A 12208-nucleotide genomic window follows, 5' to 3' on the forward strand; every position below is an offset into this window, starting at 1 on the left:
GCCGCCTCCGTTTTCGGAGCCGCCTCCGTTTTCGGAGCCGCCTCCGTTTTCGAAGACGCCTTCTCCTGCTTCAGTGTCTCCACACGGCCGGAACCCCCCGGATCCGGAGCTCCAAGACCCGGAGCTATAAGATCAGACCGGGCGGGTGCAGCCACGAGCCGACCGTCTGGCACCCGGGCTAACCCACGCTGCCCCGCCACATAAATCGATGGCGGCGGCAACGAAGCCGGAAGAGTCGCCGGTGGCGGCTGTGGCAACCATGAAGGCGCCGGCGTCCACCCTGCGGGAATCACTGGCCCCGGCATCAACGGGACATTGGCTAATGTCGCCGGCCGCGACTCACGACCTACTTGCTGACCGGATATGGCACGGACACCACCGGGGGCTTGCTGGTTGGTAAGGACATGCTGGTTCGTCAGGGCTTGTGGACTGGGAACTTGAGAGCCGAAAAGGGCCCCGCTAAGAGCTGGCTCAGTGGAAGCTGACTGACTGGGGACTGACTTAGAGAGAAATGGCTGGCTGGATACTGATTTGTTCGGCGCTGGCCGGCCGGTATCCTTTGGTTCGGTACCCCGCGGTGGCGAGTCGATGTCCATCGCGACGGGGCTTTCGGGTTCCGCATGCATCATAACTTCGGCGCTGTTCCTTGGGGGATCTGGCGGCGGAGTTTGCGGCACTGCGGTTTGAGTGATTTGCGGGGTCAGAGTCTCCGACCGTGGCGATTCTGGCTGGTCCGCTACGACGAGGTAGGGAGGTGTCCTGCGTGCCACCTTGAGAGAGCCACCGACAGTGGTTGGTTTACGGGCCGGAGTATTCTTCTGACTCGCGGGAGTATTCTTCTGACTCGCTGTGACGCTGGCTTGGGTCGCGGCCGTGGGTTGGTTCTTGAGGGCCCGTTGGCTTTGAGTCATGACGCGTGAGGGATAGGTGGTGGGCCGCCGGAGATGTTCGGTCCAGATGGCGGCAGTGCCGCTGAGTTCTTCCCACAGCGCGACGGTGCGCTGTAGATCGCGGAACTTGTTTACGAGGAGTGCTGGAGGGAGATCGGCCAGGTCGCACCAGGCGGCATGTCCGATGCCTACATGTGCCCATTTGACGAAGACCTTGGGCTTGTCGGCTTCGGCGTAGGCCAGGAACGCCTCTACGGCCACCTGCGGTTCTGGGACGTAGGGACCAATCGGCAGTCCTTGGCATGCGCGCCTTAGGTTCATGTTCCCCGGGTCGTTTATTCGCCATTCCACGGGCTCCTCGCCCACAATGGCACTCGCGTCCTTACCAGCACACAACTTGACCAACGCCTCCGGTGCAAAAGATGCCGTCGGCTCCCACAACAAACGCTCCTGCGGGCCGAATGGCACACGCCAACGCACCAACACCTCACTGTGCCCCTTGGTCCCCACACGCCGGCGCGCCAGCAGCTCCAGCGCCTCCACGCTCATTAAAAAATTAACTCCTCCCGGAACTCCAACTCCTTTCTCACCAGCCCCACTACGTCCATGGGGGCATACCTCTACGTCCATGGGGGCATACCTCTACGTCCATGGGGGCATACCTCTACGTCCATGGGGGCATCCCTCCCCCGGGATTTAAGGACCTTGACGAAGGCCGAATTATATAGTTTGCGTTTCGCGCGCCCACCGCGCGGTCGACTACCGCACGGGAACGTTGTCTCCGTTAGACCCGGTAGCAGCCCGAACACCGGGACCGAGACTCATAGCCGTCTCCGTCCCGGTGTTCGGGTCGACCAAGGCGAGTTTTTGTTCGGGAAGTTGGGCGGCGGTGGTTTGGTGGAAGAGGTCGAGTTCGCACTGGTAGAGGACGTCGAGGTTGTGGAGCAGGGCATCGACGCGTTCACCATATCCCGCGGTGAGCAGCGCCACGTTGTTCGCCAACTTGCGGTTTGCCTTCGCGTTTTGTGCAGAGGTCTTGGTCGCAGCCGCGATCTCTTCGTCGATCCGGCCAGTCGCAAGTCGGTCGTCTACCGCCACGAACCGGCAACGGTCGCCGTCCCAGACTGCCACGCGCATCTCCCCCACCCCCGGGCTCCCCACTGCTTCCTGCTCCAATGAGTGCACGGGAATGTGCGCGCGATACCGGTCGAACATAGTCTCCTCGATGACCATGGCTTCAGCACTGTTGTCCTCTGTTTCTCGCTCATCTATTTCTCGCTCATCTATTTCTCGCTCATCTCCTTCCCATTGTTGACGCTCTTGTGTGGCTAGCTGGTTGATGAGGTCGGCAGCGCGTTCGAGCCATTTAAGAGCCGTCTGGTTACGTTGTTGTGCGGCGAGGAGGAAGCTATTACGCAAGTTCGTTATCGACTCGAGGGCGTCCGGCGACTGGAAGAACTTGTAGTACTCCTTGGCGGGGAGGAAGCGTTCATCGTCGCAAAGCAATTCGGCGACCTGCAAGTCAATCAGGTTTTCGGCCTTGACCTTGGCCGCCGTCTCGGCCTTGACCTTGGTCGCCGTTTCGGCCTTGACCTTGGTCGCCGTTTCGGAACCGCGGCGCAGAAGGGTGACGAGAAGGACGGGGTCCTGGGGCAGTTGTTCGGGGCGTGGGTAATGTCCGAGGAAGAGTTCGACTCGCCGGTTTACGGCCGCGAGTCGGTCGAGTTGACGCGCGCGTGTGCGCTGTCGTATGCGAGCCATATCGCGCGCGTCCTCGGGCCTGTCGGCTTCTGTCTCGGACGTTGAGTCGAGATGTAAATCAATCTCCACGCCATATCGTAGCCCTACTGTAAGCGGCATCTCGCCCAATAGTTCGGCAGCAGAGAACTTTCGTGATGCAAACTCGTCCTCCGCTACCGGCAAAATCCCCCGACTGGAACTTTTGGGAGCCCCCGTCCCGGTGGTGTTACGCCCGGGCAGTGTCCCCGTACCGAGGTGTGTGCCAGCATGTGTGTCGAGGCGTGTGCCGGCAGTAAGTTTCTGTGTGCCGACGACGGGCGCAAGTACGTCGCTCAACAGGTCTGGAGCAGGTCGGACGGCGGCTTTGGCGAGGTCGACCAGATCTTGGTCGGCGGCTAAGGGCCTGGGTAAGGTTAAAGTACTGCGTTGGCGGACACTGAAGACGTCTACCTCATTTTGGGTATTCACAGGTTTGCGTTTTCGATCTTCTATTTGTAGTCGTTGATTGCGTACCTTAGCCTTGGCAGCCTCGAGGGATTGGAGTTTTAGTGCGGCTGCTTTGCGGCTGGCAGGCAATTCTTGTTCATAGCTGGTGTCATACAGACCGAGTCGGGGTGCGGTTTCGAATGGGATTTCGGTAGCGTAATCCATGCGCTCCGCCTTGTTCCGTCGAGGTTTAAGCATGATACCAGCCTCCTCAAGCTCCTTACGTCTCTGCACCATGACGGAACGTTTGCGACTCTCCAATTGTTTCTCACGCGCCTTCCGCTTCGCCTTTTTACCTTTGGTGTTTGCAAGTCGTGCGCGCGCCTCAGCCAGCATTTCTTTCTCATCGTCGTCCAGATCCACGGCATCGGCCTTGGCCGGCCGGGTCTCCGGGTTCGGATCTATCTCACCCGGACGCAGTCTCCGTGGGTCGTCCGGGTCTTCCACATCCTGCCCGTCTTCCCGACCCGCCGCGCGGTCTAACAATTCGCCGTAACGGGTGAGACATTGATACGCCGTACGACCCACCAAAGGCCCCACCGTCTTCCACTGTGTTGGAAACAACTTAACTGCGTGCAACAAACGCTCATCCTCAGCCTGAGACCATGCCGTCTTCTTCACATGGGGATCCAACCATTCATACCATCGAGCACGACATTGCCGAGCTGTCTTCCGATTCAATAACGACGCCACACGACTCCAGTTGTTCATACCATACTTCATCACCGCAGCCTTCAGTACCTCATCCTCGCTATTCTTCCACTGACCCCCCTTCTGCACTGACCGCATTTTTTTAATGAATTCGACCCAGACCAAGGCCGACGACTCAACCGAGACCTACCCCCAGTCCACAGATCTGGCCCGGTACGATCTAGTGGTCATTGGTGCCGGCAGTGGCGGCGTCGCCTGCGCCAAACGCGCCAGCAGCCACGGCGCCCGCGTCGCCGTCGTGGAGGCTGGTGCCTTCGGCGGCACATGCGTGAACGTGGGCTGCGTGCCGAAGAAGATCATGTGGTGGGCCAGCCAGGCGCGCGAGTTCCTGCAGGAGGCGCACCATTACGGTCTCACGCCGTCTGCGCAGGACACGTGTGCAAACACGTGTGCAAACACGTGTGCAGACAAGTGCGCAGACACGTGTGCAGACACGTGTGTAGACAAGTGCGCGCCCGCCGGTGGACTGGCGGCGCCGGCGGTAGACTGGGCGTACCTGAAATCGCGTAGGGACGCGAGCGTGCAGCGTCTGAACGGCATCTACGAGCAACAACTGCGCGCACACGGCATCGACATCTACCGCGGCACGGCCAGCATCGAGACCGCCGGAGACGCCCCGTTGGTGGGGGATGCAGAGGCCCCAGCGTCGGCGCTTAAATCGTCGGCGCTTAAATCGTCGGCGCGTTGGGTGGTGCGGGTGAAGGGAAAGGCGACGACGGGTGGAGTGCCGGAAGTGCGCTTGTGTGCGGAACGTGTGGTTGTGGCCGTGGGGAGTCGGAGCAAGAAATTGGGTGTGCCCGGAGAGGCAACGGTGGCGGTGGGTAGTGACGGTTTCTTCGCGTTGGAGCGGCGACCTGAGAAGGTAGCGGTGGTAGGAGCGGGTTATATTGCAGTGGAATTTGCGGGTGTTTTGACTGGATTGGGATGCGAGACACATTTGTTTCTGCGGCATGAGAAAGTGTTGCGCAGTTTTGATGAGATGCTATCGACGAAGTGCACCGAGTTCCTTGAACGCCAGGGCTGTCATTTGCACCGAGGTGCCCAAGTAGAGGAGTTTATTGTTGATGCAAATGGCAAACAGATCCGACTTAAGGATGGCCGAACTTTCGACCACTTCGATAGTATCATTGTAGCCATCGGTCGCGAACCCAACACCGATGCGCTTGGCCTCGATGCACTGAATGTACGCTGCGATTCCGCCGGACACATCCAAGTAGATGATTTCCAAAACGTCTGCTTTGGACAAGACAACCACGCTAAAGACAACCACGCTAAAGACGACCACGCTAAAGACGACCACGCGACAAATGTCTCGGACGTGGGCCCGGCCGTGGGAGCGGATACAGGGCTGTACGCATTGGGTGACGTTATTGGACGAGTGGAGTTGACGCCTATGGCAATTGCAGCGGGACGACGGTTGGCGGATCGTTTGTATTTGGAGGGGTTTGAGGCGGCCAAGGTGGCGTACGAAGACGTGCCGACAGTAGTGTTCAGTCACCCACCTATCGGCACAGTGGGACTGAGTGAAGCCCAGGCGCGTGAACGGTTCGGTAATGACGATGTACTGGTATACACAAACACCGCAGTGAACTTATACTACAATGTCTTCGACGTGATACCAACAGAGAAACCCAAAACCTACATCAAACTTGTCTGCGTTAAACACCTTCATGAACAAGTTGTTGGCATACACGTCATTGGCATGGGAGCCGATGAGATCATCCAGGGCTTCGGACTCGCCCTCAAGTTGCACGCAACCAAAAATGACCTTGACAACGTCGTCGCCGTGCACCCATCTGCAGCCGAGGAAATCGTCACTTGCGCTCCCTGGGGCCTCCCACACCCAGACAATGACCTCCGCCGTATTCAAAGCAAATTCCACGACGAAGAAATCGCCAACAAGGACAGCAGCACCACCACTACCTGGCCATAGCACACACGTGTGTGCTGTAATTTAATCGTTTGCTGGCTTTTGGTAGGTAAGAAAAACATTTTTCTCCGACTCAAACAACTAACTGCCAGCGAGCGACAAGTCTTCATCCTGGCCTACCGCCTTCCGACAAGTTTCGTAACCAAGCCAGTTGGATGAAACATGTCTGACAAAAAGTAGACCGACCGCCCATCATTGTTGTCGATTCAAAAGTTTCGATCGGGGCTATAGCCCCGCTGCAAGCTGCTCGAGCGGGAGGTCGTTCCCGTTAGCCATCAAATGGTCCATGGGAATCGACAACAGTGGTCCATATTCCTTCCACACTGCCTCGGCGAATGTATCCATGAACCGGTCATCCTCTACAGATCCTAAGTCATGATTTACGAGCCATTCCAGCTGTTGAATGGTTGGGGCCTTGCTTGACTGCCCATCATGACTGTCACAACGTACCATGCAGTCGGAATGTGAGACGCTGTGAGTTGCTGGCACGGCGATTACGGGTACATCGACCGTCGGTACGTCCAGCGCCGGTTCCTCGACCGCCGCTGTATCGGCCGCCGAGTGCCCGTCCAAGGTCGACCCGGACCCGCCTTCAATCCCCCTTTTTTTCGCCAGGTCAGGATATTCGAGCGGAATTCGTCTCTTTCTCGACAACGCCTTCTGACTGATCATTCCCCTGCTACGTGTTGTTGTGTACGTACCAGGAGGCATCAAATCCAGCGCGTCCTTCAGCGTTCCCGACGGTGTCGTGGCAAGGCGATCAACATGGCGGCCTGGATCTACAGCAGAACGACGTCCGGGCAAAGCCTTCTCCCTGGCTCTCTGGAGGAATATTACTCGACACTCTTCTGATCCCGCCCCACCTGTCGACTCCGCCTCAGCCGGTTCACATTCCGCCAAAGCTTTATCCCAATCTTCTCGAACCAATTGCTCTTGGGTGAGCGCTCCGACAGTCGCCTCTTTAGCTGTTTGCCGCATGTCGTCGTAAAGTTGCTTGTCAGTTAGTTGTGCGTATTTTTCCGCCGATACGACCGGCAGTCCTGCGAGAGTGATCTGCAAGATGTTTAAGCGTTCCGGGGCACCTCTTATGGCGGTAGAGACCCGTAACCGCCGTGTGAGACATTGAAGAAACGGATGCTTCTTAAATGAACAGGGATTATAGCCTAAGTCGTTGGCGCAAAATTCCGTAAGCCGTGTGGTGTCTGCGTCCGCATGCTGTAGAAGACAGCCCGTGACCCAGTCATTGTGGCGTCCTCGGAGTTCTCCCCGGGACATGTCCTTCTTGTCCTTGGGAAACATCATGTCCATCACCGTCTGATGAATCGTCTCATCGAGAACACCATAGGGGTATCGGTAATACCTGGAAATGATAGCACCGAGCTCTACATAAACCAGTCCACATTTCGCGAAGCTTTCGGGCCCTATAGTCCTCAGCCTCATCCAAGCCTTGGGGGTGAGCGTTCTATGTAACATCTGATGTGACTCGAAGCCACCCCGGGCCACTGTCGGAATGAAAGCCGGGCGTATCGGACCTGCCGAAGCTAGACCCCACGACTTCGCATCAAATCCTATCGTGTCATGAACATCCTTAGCTCGTTCCCATTTCGCCCTCCACTTGGAACGGCGAAAGAGCGGACGGGTGACTAAAATCGCGGGCGCCAATCGGCCGTATCCCTCCTCATCCAATGGCACCCAAAAGCGCGTTGCCCAATACAATTCAGGGTCTGTTCCTCCCGCACTCGACCAATCCCAAACGTCTGCACTGACACCAGCCACGCAGGGGACGGTAGGACTCTGGGGGACGCCCGGAACCTGGGGGACGCCCGGACTCTGGGGGACGCCCGGACCCTGGGGGACGCCAGCGTCGCTTTTTGACGCCGAGAGTCTCCAGGCAAAAGGCCCCGAATCATCCTGACCTGCAGCAACCGTCGCTGAATGCCCAAAGACTTGCCCCAGACCCAAGGAGAAACAAGTCCAGACCCGTCTACCTCGAACCTCATCAGACAAAGCCAGCATTCAAAAAAGGCCGACGAAAACTCGACTGAAATTTTTAACCTGACCTTTCAACGCCACTTGGCGCAGAGGCTACTACTGAGCGCAGAGGTAATGATCCAGCTCAGCCATCAAATGGTCCATGGGAGGCACCAACAGTGGTCCATATTCCTTCCACACTGCCTCGGCGAATGTATCCATGAACCGGTCATCCACTACAGTTCCTTGATCCTGATTTACGAGTCGTTCTAGCTGTTGAATGGTTGGAGCCTTGCTTGGCTGCCCAGCGGTTTTGTCACAACGCACCACGCAGGCGGAATGTGAGACGCCGCCAGCCATTAGCAAGTCGCCCCCCTCGACCATGGGTACCTCGACGGTCGGTGCATCGACTACCGACTGCCCCCAAGCCCCAAGCACAGATTGGCCAGCTCCGTCCAAGGACGACCCCGACCCGCCTTCAATCCCTTTTCTTTTCGCCAGGTGAGGAGGATGTTCCTGCTGAATTTGTCTCGACGACACAGTCTCGTTGAATAATTCTGGCCCCATCCCTCCTGTAAAGTCCGTCTCACATTCTGGCCCCGTCCCTCCTGTAAAGTCCGTCTCACATTCCGTCAAAGCTGCGCCCCACTCGTCTTGAATAAGTGGCTCAAGAGTGAGTGCTCCGGCCGTCGCTGTTTGCCGCATGTCATCGTTAAGTTGATCCTGAGTTAGTTGTGCGTATTCTTTCGCCGATACGACCGGCAGTTTTGCGAGAATGGCCTCCAAGATGCTTAAGCGTTCCAGGGTATCTTTTTTGGAGGAGGAAACCCGTACCTGGGGTGCGAGACATTGAAGGAGCGGGTACTTGGTGCACGACCGAGGGTTATACTCCAATTCCTTAACGCAAAATCGTGCGAGCCGTGTGGTGTCTGCGCCCGCATGTTGCAGAAGACATCCCACAATCCAGTGGCGCCTGCGCATCTTGGGTTGTATCATATTCTTCGAGGGCATCATGTCCCTAACAGCTGTATGAACCGACTCATCGAGAACACCATACGGGTACCGGTAATACCTGGAAATGATAGCGCCGAGCTCCACATAAGCCAGTCCACATTCCGCGAAGCTTTGGGGCCCTATGGTTCTCAGCCTCATCCAAGCCTCGGGAGTCAGCGTTCTATGTAACATCTGATGTGACTCGAAGCCGCATTGAACTGTCGGAATGAAGACTGGACGCACCATCCCTGCCGTAGCCAGTCTCCACAGCTTCACATCAAAACCTAACACGCTGTTGGTAACGCTTCGCTTCCGCCACTTCGCTGCCCACTCGCGGCGTCGAAGGGACGTATCGAGTGAAGCGACAAACGCCAATAGCTTGTATCCCTCCTGATCCAATGGCACCCAAAAGCGCGTTGCCCAGTACAGTTCGGGGTCCATTGCTGCTGCACTCGACCAGTTCCAAACGTGTGCGCCAACACCAGGCACGTGGGGAACTTCGGGGACAGTGGGACTTTGGAGAGGAATCTCAAAAACATCAGTCTTGCTTCTTGACGCTGTGGGTGCCCGGGCAAAAGGTCCCGAAGCAACCTGGCCCCAACACAAGGAAAAGCATGTCCAGACCCGTCTGTCTTGAACCCCTCCAGACACTGCCAGCATTCACGGAGAAATGCCGAAATTTAAAGCCGGGTACCCCATCACTGTCGCTTTCACTTCCTTAGCACGGACACCTGCCCCTCAATACCCCGGGGTAGCTCTCTCACATGAATCGGAGCTAGCTCAAGCGCCGTTTCCTCGTCCCTGGACGTCCTGATCACACTCACTATGCAGTCGGAAATCGACATTCTGGTGGATTCTCAACCGACCCGACCCAAGGAGAAAAAACCAACCGACCCCGGCTTCTATCAAGTCTCCGCTCCCTTGATGCAGTCTGTGTATTTCACGACGACAGCATTGGCCCATATTCCTTCCACACTTGTTCCGGGAACACCTTGACCAGCTATCACTGCGTGTTGGCTACGCACCAGGCGGCACCAAAACTGGACAATCCGTGTCCCACGGCCCCGCATCGAGTCCCAACGTGCTGTGATGAACGTTTCGACCCCGCCACTGTCCCCAGGACGCTAATCGATTGTATTCCCCCATGTCCAAAGGGCATCCAAAAGCGCGTTGATCAACACAGTTCGGTCCTGCTCCTGCCGCACTCGACCACTCCCAAACGCGTGCGTCGATGCCAAACTCGCGTGGGGGACGCCAACCTCGCGTGGGGGACGCCAAACTCGCTTCTTGACGCTGCGGGTTCCCAGGCAAAAGGCCCCGAATCAAACTGACCTGCAGTTCGACCCGCAGCAACCGTGATTGACTTAAGGGTAGGTCTCTCTCAAACGAATTGAGATCACTCACAGAGGCCGTTTCCTATCCGTCTTGAACACAATGATCTTCCTCGGCTACTAGAATCTTGGCTGTCGGTTCACTGTGGCGGTAAACCCTAGGCCCAGGGTGACTTGCAAGCCGGCTCGTACGGGAGGTCGTTCACATCAGCCATCAAATGGTCCATGGGAGGCGACAACAGTGGTCCATATTCCTTCCACACCGCCTCGGCGAAGGCATTCACGAACGCGTCATCCACTACAGATCCTTGGTCGTGATTAACGAGCCGTTCCAGCTGTTGAATAGCTGGAGACGTACTTGGCTGTTGACTCATTTCATAAAAGAATTGCGTAGCGACTCGATCACGGGGCAGAACGCAGCCGGGATGTGAGACGTTGCCAGCTATTGACACGGCGACCACGGGTACGTCAGCCGCCGGTAGAACGGCGGCCGGCTGCGTCCAAGCACCAGACACACACTGGTCAACTTCGCCGAAGATCGACCCGGACCCGCCTTCAGTCCCCTTTTTTTTCGTCAGGTGAGAACATTCCTGCGGAATCTGTCTCTTCCTCGACAACGGGTTCTGGTCAACCACTCCCCTACTACATGTTGGGTACCGATGGCCTTGATGCTGTTCTGACCCCACCCCTGCCGTAAAGTCCACCTCCGCCGGCTCACATTCCGCCGAAGCTTTATCCCAATCTTTTTGAATCAAAGGCTCTAGGGCGGCTGTTTGCCGCATGTCATCGTTAAGTTGATCCTGAGTTAGTTGTGCGTATTCTTTCGCCGATACGACCGGCAGTTTTGCGAGAATGGCCTCCAAGATGCTTAAGCGTTCCGGGGTATCTTTTTCGGTGCAGAAGACCCGTACCTGGGGTGCGAGACATTGAAGGAGCGGGTACTGGGTGCACGACCGAGGGTTATACTCCAATTCCTTAATGCAAAATTGTGCGAGCCGTGTGGTGTCTGCGCCCGCATGTTGCAGAAGACATCCCACAATCCAGTGGCATCTTCGCATTCTGGTTTGCGTCATTTGCATTTGTGATTTCACATCCCTTGGAGACGTATTATACTTCGCATCCTTCACAAACATCATGTCCCTCACCGCTCTATAAACCCGCTCATCGATAATACCATAGGGGTACTCAAAATAACCGGAAATGATAGCGCCGAGTTCCACATAAGCCAGTCCACATTGTACAAAGCTTTGACGTCCTATAGTCTTGAGTCTCATCCAGCTCTCGGGTGTGAGCGTCCTGTGCAATGCCTGGTGAGCCTCGAAGCCTCTCTGGACCAATGTCGGAATAAAAGCGGGTCGCGCCGTCCCAGACAGTCCCCACGAGTTTGGATCAAATCCCAGTACGCTGTCGTTAACGCTTCGGTTCCGCCACTTCGCTGCCCACGCGCGTCGTCGAAGGGACGAATCCAGTGAAGCCACAAACGCCAATAGCCTGTATCCCTCCTCATCCAGTGGCACCCAAAAGCGCGTTGCCCAATACAGTTCGGGGTCCACTGCTGCTGCGCTCGACCAGTCCCAAACGTGTGCGCCAATACCAGGCACTTGGGGAACTCCGGGCACTGTAGGACCTTGGAGAGGAACCTCAAAAACATCAGCCTCGCTTCTTGACGCTGTGGGTGTTTGGGTAAAAGGTTCCGAAGCAACCTGGCCTGAACCTTGACCCGTCATCGGCATCCCCCAACACAAGGAGAAACATGTCCAGACTTGCCTGCCTCGAAATTCTCCACACACGGCCAGCATTCAAAGAAAGGCTCAAAAATTTTAAACCCCATAACGGAAGCACCTCTCAACGCAGCCAGAGTTGAATTTGGGTTTGCGGGCTGAATAGATTACGAGCTCGTAAAAAGTCCCTCAACCCATAAAAAACTAACGGCAGGGTCGGTCGGACCCCAATTCCGTCTCAGGGCCTTGGTTGTTGATCCACTGTTGCCGAAGGTGATTTATCAAATGATTAATTTCAAGAAGCTTTGTGGAGATGAGCCTCAACTGAGTGCCCCCTAAGCAAGCCGGAGGCCCATACACTGCCTCGGTGAATGCATTTAAGAATCGGTTGTTCGCTATAGATGTTTGGTCATGATTAACGAGACGTAAAATGGT

At 56.5% G+C, this 12208-nt stretch overlaps 6 protein-coding genes across 6 annotated transcripts; 1 reads left to right on the forward strand and 5 right to left on the reverse strand.

The window, feature by feature from the left end:
- Positions 1-501: 501 nt before the first annotated feature.
- On the reverse strand, positions 502-1439 carry GNI_184350 (hypothetical protein; the record flags this gene model as incomplete). Its single annotated transcript, XM_011135278.1, has 2 exons — positions 502-736; positions 988-1439. 2 exons carry the CDS (start codon positions 1437-1439, stop codon positions 502-504), a joined length of 687 nt encoding a protein of 228 aa, XP_011133580.1.
- A 210-nt stretch (positions 1440-1649) lies between these two features.
- On the reverse strand, positions 1650-3905 carry GNI_184360 (myb-like DNA-binding domain protein; the record flags this gene model as incomplete). The annotated part of the gene is made up of 1 exon (XM_011135279.1): positions 1650-3905. One exon carries the CDS (start codon positions 3903-3905, stop codon positions 1650-1652), a length of 2256 nt encoding a protein of 751 aa, XP_011133581.1.
- A 7-nt stretch (positions 3906-3912) lies between these two features.
- GNI_184370 (glutathione-disulfide reductase) lies at positions 3913-5760 on the forward strand (the record flags this gene model as incomplete). The annotated part of the gene is made up of 1 exon (XM_011135280.1): positions 3913-5760. The coding sequence occupies one exon, from the start codon at positions 3913-3915 to the stop codon at positions 5758-5760; it is 1848 nt and encodes a 615-aa protein (XP_011133582.1).
- A 222-nt stretch (positions 5761-5982) lies between these two features.
- Positions 5983-7773, reverse strand: GNI_184380 (hypothetical protein; the record flags this gene model as incomplete). Its single annotated transcript, XM_011135281.1, has 1 exon — positions 5983-7773. The coding sequence occupies one exon, from the start codon at positions 7771-7773 to the stop codon at positions 5983-5985; it is 1791 nt and encodes a 596-aa protein (XP_011133583.1).
- Positions 7774-7845: 72 nt separating this feature from the next.
- On the reverse strand, positions 7846-8739 carry GNI_184390 (hypothetical protein; the record flags this gene model as incomplete). Its single annotated transcript, XM_011135282.1, has 1 exon — positions 7846-8739. The coding sequence occupies one exon, from the start codon at positions 8737-8739 to the stop codon at positions 7846-7848; it is 894 nt and encodes a 297-aa protein (XP_011133584.1).
- Positions 8740-10210: 1471 nt separating this feature from the next.
- Positions 10211-11326, reverse strand: GNI_184400 (hypothetical protein; the record flags this gene model as incomplete). Its single annotated transcript, XM_011135283.1, has 1 exon — positions 10211-11326. The coding sequence occupies one exon, from the start codon at positions 11324-11326 to the stop codon at positions 10211-10213; it is 1116 nt and encodes a 371-aa protein (XP_011133585.1).
- Positions 11327-12208: the final 882 nt, after the last annotated feature.

Source organism: Gregarina niphandrodes (assembly GCF_000223845.1).
Source record: "Gregarina niphandrodes unplaced genomic scaffold scaffold00074, whole genome shotgun sequence".
In the NCBI taxonomy this organism is placed as follows: Eukaryota; Apicomplexa; class Conoidasida; order Eugregarinorida; family Gregarinidae; genus Gregarina; species Gregarina niphandrodes.